At 45.4% G+C, this 9,126-nt stretch overlaps 1 protein-coding gene across 1 annotated transcript in view; it reads left to right on the top strand.

The window, feature by feature from the left end:
* Positions 1–2,450: 2,450 nt before the first annotated feature.
* LOC120038356 (sodium/potassium-transporting ATPase subunit beta-2-like) overlaps positions 2,451–9,126 on the top strand; it is a gene marked incomplete at its 5' end in the record, with an annotated part of 28,075 nt that continues 21,399 nt past the window's right edge. The window contains one exon of the mRNA XM_038984140.1: positions 2,451–2,530. Coding sequence (XP_038840068.1) covers positions 2,451–2,530 — 80 coding nt within the window. The remainder of the gene's footprint in view (positions 2,531–9,126) is intronic.

The following is a 9,126-nucleotide window of genomic DNA, read 5'->3' as shown; positions in this document are numbered from 1 at the left end:
GGACACTCAACATGTACTGCACTGACTCAAATGACTGATGATTGGTTGAAAGAAATTGATAATAAGAAGATTGTGGGAGCTGTACTGTTAGATTTCAGTGTAGCCTTTGATATTATTGACCATAACCTGAAAACGTATGTGTTATGGCTTTTCACCCTCTGCCATATTGTGGATTCAGAGCTATCTATCTAATAGAACTGAAAGGGTTTTCTTTAATGGAAGCTTCTCTAATGTCAAACATGTAAAGTGTGGTGTACCGCAGGGCAGCGCTCTAGGCCCTCTACTCTTTTCTATTTTCACCAATGATCTGCCACTGGCATTAAACAAAGCATGTGTGTCCATGTATGCTGATGATTCAACCATATACGCATCAGCAACCACAGCTAATGAAGTCACTGAAACCCTTAAAGAGTTGAGGTCTGTTTTGGAATGGGTAGCCAGTGATAAACTGGTCCTGAATTACTTGGCGTTACCTTATATTGTAAACTGCCATGGTCAAAACATCTACACTACCGTTCAGAAGTTTGGGGTCACTTAGAAATGTCCTTGTTTTTGAAAGAAAAGCTAAGTTTTTGTCCATTAAAATAACATCAAATTGATCAGAAATACGGTGTAGACATTGTTAATGTTGTAAATGACTTTTGATGCTGGAAACGGCAGATTTTTTAATGGAATATCTACATAGGCGTACAGAGACCCATTATCAGCAACCATCACTCCTGTGTTCCAATGGCACGTTGTGTTAGCTAATCCAAGTTGATCATTTTAAAAGGCTAATTGATCATTAGAAAACCCTTTTGCAATTATGTTAGCTCAGCTGAAAACTGTTGTTCTGATTAAAGAAGCAATAAAACTGTCATTCTTTAGACTAGTTGAGTATCTGGAGCATCAGCATTTGTGGGTTCGATTACAGGCTCAAAATGGTCAGAAACAAAGCACTTTCTTCTGAAACTCGTCAGTCTTTCAACCTATTCTTGTTCTGAGAAATGAAGGCTATTCCATGTGAGAAATTGTCAAGAAACTGAAGATCTGGTACAACGCTGTGTACTACTCCCTTCACAGAACAGAGCAAACTGGCCCTAACCAGAATAGAAAGAGGAGTGGGAGGCCCCGGTGCACAACTGAGCAAGAGGACAAGTACATTAGAGTGTCTAGTTTGAGAAACAGACTCCTCACAAGTCCTCAACTGGCAGCTTCATTAAATAGTACCCGCAAAACACCAGTCTCAACGTCAACAGTGAAGAGGCGACTCCGGGATGCTGGCCTTCTAGGCATAGTTGCAAAGAAAAAGCCATATCTCAGACTGGCCAATAAAAAGAAAAGATTAAGATAGGCAAAAGAACACAGACCCTGGACAGAGGAAGATTGGAAAGAAGTGTTATGGACAGACAAGTCTAAGGTTGAGGGATTTGGATCACAAAGAAGAACATTCGTGGGACGCAGAAAAAATTAAAAGATGGTGGAGGAGTGAACCATCTGTGAAGCATGGCGGAGGCAATGTGATGGTCTGGGGGTGCTTTGGTGGTGGACGCCATCTGTGAAGCATGGCGGAGGCAATGTGATGGTCTGGGGGTGCTTTGGTGGTGGTAAAGTGGGAGATTTGAACAGGGTGAAAGGGATCTTGAAGAAGGAAGGCTATCACTCCATTTCGCCATGTCATACCCTGTGGGCGGCGCTTAATTGGAGCCAATTTCCTCCTACAACAGGACAATGACCCAAAGCACAGCTCCAAACTATACAATAACTATTTAGGGAGGAAGCAGTCAGCTGGTATTCTGTCTATAATGGAGTGGCCAGCACAGTCACCGGATCTCAACCCTATTGAGCTGTTGTGGGAGCAGCTTGACCGTACGGTACATAAGAAGTGCCCATCAAGCCAATCCAACTTGTGGGAGGTGCTTCAGGAAGCGTGGGGTGAAATCTCTTCAGATTACCTGAACAAATTGACAACTTGTTTCATCAGACCAGAGAATCTTGTTCCTCATGTTCTGGAAGTCCTTTAGGTGCCTTTTGGCAAACTCCAAGCAGGTTGTCATGTGTCTATTACTGAGGAGTGGCTTCTGTTCGGCCACTCTACCATAAAGGTAAATTAATTTAATTGAAACTTTTAAATGAAAAGTAGTGTAGGTAATATGACGTGGAAATTGTAACCTGCTGAAAATGAGTCTGTAACCGGCTGATTAGCCGACACTAATGGAAAACACGTGTGTGTGTGTGTGTGTGTGTGTGTGTGTGTGTGTGTGTGTGTGTGTGTGTGTGTGTGTGTGTGTGTGTGTGTGTGTGTGTGTGTGTGTGTGTGTGTGTGTGTGTGTGTGTGTGTGTGTGTGTGTGTGTGATGGTGTGTGTGTATGTGTGTGTGTGTGTGTGTGTGTGTGTGTGTGTGTGTGTGTGTGTGTGTGTGTGTGTGTGTGTGTGTGTGTGTGTGTGTGTGTGTGTGTGTGTGTGTGTAGCCTACAACAACTCCCTGCAGGTCCAGAACAACGATGAGTGCCTCCCTGACAGTTACTTCATCCAGGAGGACAGTGGAGAGGTGAGGAACCTCTGACCTCTGACCCCTAACCTCATACCTCAACCAAGTTCCAGCTGCTCTGTGTTTGAATCTTCCTGCCCAGGGACAACATTTAACAACTACCTTGGGACTGCGCTCGATTCAAACCGTGTCGCAGAAGATCTGAAACCTAACTCTACCCCATTCACAGTAAACACAGCATATGGGTTAGGGTTAACCTAACTCTACCCCATTCACAGTAAACACAGCATATGGGTTAGGGTTAACCTAACTACCCCATTCACAGTAAACACAGCATATGGGTTAGGGGTAACCTAACTCTACCCCATTCACAGCATATGGGTTAGGGTTAACCTAACTCTACCCCATTCACAGCATATGGGTTAGGGTTAACCTAACTCTACCCCATTCACAGCATATGGGTTAGGGTTAACCTAACTCTACCCCATTCACAGTAAACACAGCATATGGGTTAGGGTTAACCTAACTCTACCCCATTCACAGTAAACACAGCATATGGGTTAGGGTTAACCTAACTCTACCCCATTCACAGTAAACACAGCATATGGGTTAGGGTTAACCTCTACCCCATTCACAGTAAACACAGCATATGGGTTAGGGTTAACCTAACTCTACCCCATTCACAGCATATGGGTTAGGGTTAACCTAACTCTACCCCATTCACAGTAAACACAGCATATGGGTTAGGGGTAACCTCTACCCCATTCACAGTAAACACAGCATATGGGTTAGGGTTAACCTAACTCTACCCCATTCACAGTAAACACAGCATATGGGTTAGGGTTAACCTAACTCCACCCCATTCACAGTAAACACAGCATATGGGTTAGGGTTAACCTAACTCTACCCCATTCACAGCATATGGGTTAGGGTTAACCTAACTCTACCCCATTCACAGTAAACACAGCATATGGGTTAGGGTTAACCTCTACCCCATTCACAGTAAACACAGCATATGGGTTAGGGGTAACCTAACTACCCCATTCACAGTAAACACAGCATATGGGTTAGGGTTAACCTAACTCTACCCCATTCACAGTAAACACAGCATATGGGTTAGGGGTAACCTAACTCTACCCCATTCACAGTAAACACAGCATATGGGTTAGGGTTAACCTAACTCTACCCCATTCACAGTAAACACAGCATATGGGTTAGGGTTAACCTAACTCCACCCCATTCACAGTAAACACAGCATATGGGTTAGGGTTAACCTAACTCCACCCCATTCACAGTAAACACAGCATATGGGTTAGGGGTAACCTAACTCCACCCCATTCACAGTAAACACAGCATATGGGTTAGGGTTAACCTAACTCTACCCCATTCACAGTAAACACAGCATATGGGTTAGGGGTAACCTAACTCTACCCCATTCACAGTAAACACAGCATATGGGTTAGGGGTAACCTAACTCTACCCCATTCACAGCATATGGGTTAGGGTTAACCTAACTCTACCCCATTCACAGTAAACACAGCATATGGGTTAGGGTTAACCTAACTCCACCCCATTCACAGTAAACACAGCATATGGGTTAGGGTTAACCTAACTCTACCCCATTCACAGTAAACACAGCATATGGGTTAGGGTTAACCTAACTCTACCCCATTCACAGTAAACACAGCATATGGGTTAGGGTTAACCTAACTCTACCCCATTCACAGCATATGGGTTAGGGTTAACCTAACTCTACCCCATTCACAGCATATGGGTTAGGGTTAACCTAACTCTACCCCATTCACAGTAAACACAGCATATGGGTTAGGGGTAACCTAACTCTACCCCATTCACAGTAAACACAGCATATGGGTTAGGGGTAACCTAACTCTACCCCATTCACAGTAAACACAGCATATGGGTTAGGGGTAACCTAACTCTACCCCATTCACAGTAAACACAGCATATGGGTTAGGGTTAACCTAACTCTACCCCATTCACAGTAAACACAGCATATGGGTTAGGGTTAACCTAACTACCCCATTCACAGTAAACACAGCATATGGGTTAGGGTTAACCTAACTCCACCCCATTCACAGTAAACACAGCATATGGGTTAGGGTTAACCTAACTACCCCATTCACAGTAAACACAGCATATGGGTTAGGGTTAACCTAACTCCACCCCATTCACAGTAAACACAGCATATGGGTTAGGGTTAACCTAACTCTACCCCATTCACAGTAAACACAGCATATGGGTTAGGGTTAACCTAACTCTACCCCATTCACAGTAAACACAGCATATGGGTTAGGGTTAACCTAACTCCACCCCATTCACAGTAAACACAGCATATGGGTTAGGGTTAACCTAACTCTACCCCATTCACAGTAAACACAGCATATGGGTTAGGGTTAACCTAACTCTACCCCATTCACAGTAAACACAGCATATGGGTTAGGGTTAACCTAACTCCACCCCATTCACAGTAAACACAGCATATGGGTTAGGGTTAACCTAACTCTACCCCATTCACAGTAAACACAGCATATGGGTTAGGGTTAACCTAACTCTACCCCATTCACAGTAAACACAGCATATGGGTTAGGGTTAACCTAACTCTACCCCATTCACAGTAAACACAGCATATGGGTTAGGGGTAACCTAACTCTACCCCATTCACAGTAAACACAGCATATGGGTTAGGGGTAACCTAACTCCACCCCATTCACAGTAAACACAGCATATGGGTTAGGGTTAACCTCTACCCCATTCACAGTAAACACAGCATATGGGTTAGGGTTAACCTAACTCCACCCCATTCACAGCATATGGGTTAGGGTTAACCTAACTCTACCCCATTCACAGCATATGGGTTAGGGTTAACCTAACTCCACCCCATTTACAGCATATGGGTTAGGGTTAACCTAACTCTACCCCATTCACAGCAATCGAGCTATAACGCAGAACTGCGATATAGATTGAGTCCAGCCCTTAAACGTTCTGTTTTAATCCACCAGGGAGGAACTAGCCGGCTGAATCTGCCACATTTACATGTTGATTGATGTATCCTGTCAGAGGCTTGATTCAATCCACAGATGTCCCGGTTTATAGCACGATTGAAATTAAAATGTGATTTCCGGTTGAGCCAACATAGGCAATGTTTTTTTTTAACTATAATTTCACCTTTATTTAACCAGGCAAGTCAGTTAAGAACAAATTCTTATTTACAATGACGGCCTAGGAACAGTGGGTTAGCTGCCTTGTTCAGGGGCAGAACGACAGATATGTACCTTGTCAGCTCAGGGATTCGATCTAGCAACCTTTCGGTTACTGGCCCAGTGCTCCAACCACCCTCACCCTAACCACCCCAACCACCCTAACCACCCCAACCACCCTAACCACCCCAACCACCCAACCACACTAACCACCCTAACCACCCCAACCACCCAACCACACTAACCACCCCAACCACCCTAACCACCCCAACCACCCAACCACACTAACCACCCTAACCACCCCAACCACCCAACCACACTAACCACCCCAACCACCCAACCACACTAACCACCCTAACCACCCCAACCACCCTAACCACCCTAACCACCCCAACCACCCAACCACACTAACCACCCTAACCACCCCAACCACACTAACCAACCAACCACCCCAACCACCCTAACCACCCCAACCACCCTAACCAACCAACCACACTAACCACCCTAACCACCCCAACCACCCTAACCACCCCAACCACCCTAACCAACCAACCACCCCAACCACCCTAACCACCCCAACCACACTAACCAACCAACCACCCCAACCACCCTAACCACCCCAACCACCCTAACCACCCCAACCACCCTAACCAACTAACCACACTAACCACCCCAACCACCCTAACCACCCCAACCACCCTAACCAACCAACCACACTAACCACCCTAACCACCCCAACCACACTAACCAACCAACCACACTAACCACCCTAACCACTCTAAACACCCTAACCACCCTAACCACCCTAACCACCCTAACCACTCTAACCCTAACCACTCTAACCACCCAAACCACCCCAACCATCCTAACCCTAACCACCCCAACCACCCTAACCAACCAACCACACTAACCACCCCAACCACCCTAACCAACCAACCACACTAACCACCCCAACCACTCTAACCACCCTAACCACTCTAACCACCCAACCACACTAACCACCCCAACCACTCTAACCACTCTAACCACCCCAACCATCCTAACCCTAACCACCCCAACCACACCAACCACCCAACCACACTAACCACCCCAACCACTCTAACCACCCTAACCACCCTCACCACTCTAACCACCCCAACCATCCTAACCCTAACCACCCCAACCACACCAACCACACTAACCACCCTAACCACCCCAACCACTCTAACCACCCCAACCATCCTAACCCTAACCACCCCAACCACCCTAACCAACCAACCACACTAACCACCCTAACCACCCTAACCACCCCAACCACTCTAACCACCCAACCACCCCAACCACCCTAACCACCCCAACCACTCTAACCACCCAACCACCCTAACCACCCCAACCACCCTAACCACCCCAACCACCCTAACTACCCAACCACACTAACCACCCTAACCACCCCAACCACCCTAACCACTCTAACCACTCTAACCACCCTCACCCTAACCACCCTAGCCACTCTAACCACTCTAACCCCAACCACACTAACCAACCTAACCACCCTAACCACTCTAACCACCCTATCCACTCCAACCACTCTATCTCTAACCACTCTAACCACTCTATCTCTAACCACTCTAACCACTCTAACCACTCTAACCACTCTATCTCTAACCACTCTAACCACTCTAACCACTCTATCTCTAACCACTCTAGCCACTCTAGCCACTCTAACCACTCTATCTCTAACCACTCTAACCACTCTATCTCTAACCACTCTAACCACTCTATCTCTAACCACTCTATCTCTAACCACTCTATCTCTAACCACTCTAACCACTCTATCTCTAACCACTCTAACCACCCTATCTCTAACCACTCTAACCACTCTATCTCTAACCACTCTAACCACTCTATCTCTAACCACTCTAACCACTCTATCTCTAACCACCCTATCTCTAACCACTATAACCACTCTATCTCTAACCACTCTAACCACTCTATCTCTAACCACTCTAACCACCCTATCTCTAACCACTCTAACCACCCTATCTCTAACCACTATAACCACTCTAACCACTCTATCTCTAACCACTCTAACCACCCTATCTCTAACCACTATAACCACCCTATCTCTAACCACTATAACCACTCTAACCACTCTATCTCTAACCACTCTAACCACTCTATCTCTAACCACTAACCACCCTATCTCTAACCACTCTAACCACTCTAACCACTCTATCTCTAACCACCCTAACCACTCTATCTCTAACCAATCTAACCACTCTATCTCTAACCACTCTAACCACTCTATCTCTAACCACTCTAACCACCCTATCTCTAACCACTATAACCACCCTATCTCTAACCACTATAACCACTCTATCTCTAACCACTCTAACCACTCTATCTCTAACCACCCTAACCACTCTATCTCTAACCAATCTAACCACTCTATCTCTAACCACTCTAACCACTCTATCTCTAACCACTCTAACCACTCTATCTCTAACCACTCTAACCACCCTATCTCTAACCACTCTAACCACTCTATCTCTAACCACTCTAACCACTCTAACCACTCTATCTCTAACCACTCTAACCACCCTATCTCTAACCACTCTAACCACTCTAACCACTCTATCTCTAACCACTCTAACCACTCTATCTCTAACCACTAACCACCCTATCTCTAACCACTCTAACCACTCTAACCACTCTATCTCTAACCACTCTAACCACTCTATCTCTAACCACTCTAACCACTCTATCTCTAACCACTCTAACCACTCTATCTCTAACCACTCTAACCACTCTATCTCTAACCACTCTATCTCTAACCACTCTAACCACTCTATCTCTAACCACTCTAACCACTCTATCTCTAACCACTCTAACCACTCTATCTCTAACCACTCTAACCACTCTATCTCTAACCACTCTAACCACCCTATCTCTAACCACTCTAACCACTCTAACCACTCTATCTCTAACCACTCTAACCACTCTATCTCTAACCACTCTAACCACTCTAACCACCCTATCTCTAACCACCCTATCTCTAACCACTCTATCTCTAACCACTCTAACCACTCTATCTCTAACCACTCTAACCACCCTATCTCTAACCACTCTAACCACTCTATCTCTAACCACTCTAACCACTCTATCTCTAACCACTCTAACCACTCTATCTCTAACCACTCTAACCACTCTATCTCTAACCACTCTAACCACTCTATCTCTAACCACTCTAACCACTCTAACCACTCTATCTCTAACCACTCTAACCACTCTAACCACTCTAACCACCCTATCTCTAACCACTCTAACCACTCTAACCACTCTATCTCTAACCACTCTAACCACCCTATCTCTAACCACTCTAACCACTCTAACCACTCTAACCACTCTATCTCTAACCACTCTAACCACTCTATCTCTAACCACTCTATCTCTAACCTC

The sequence above is a fragment of the Salvelinus namaycush genome, unplaced genomic scaffold (genome assembly GCF_016432855.1).
Source record: "Salvelinus namaycush isolate Seneca unplaced genomic scaffold, SaNama_1.0 Scaffold2154, whole genome shotgun sequence".
Classification (NCBI taxonomy): domain Eukaryota; kingdom Metazoa; phylum Chordata; class Actinopteri; order Salmoniformes; family Salmonidae; genus Salvelinus; species Salvelinus namaycush.
This window is presented reverse-complemented; position numbering and strand designations above follow the sequence as displayed.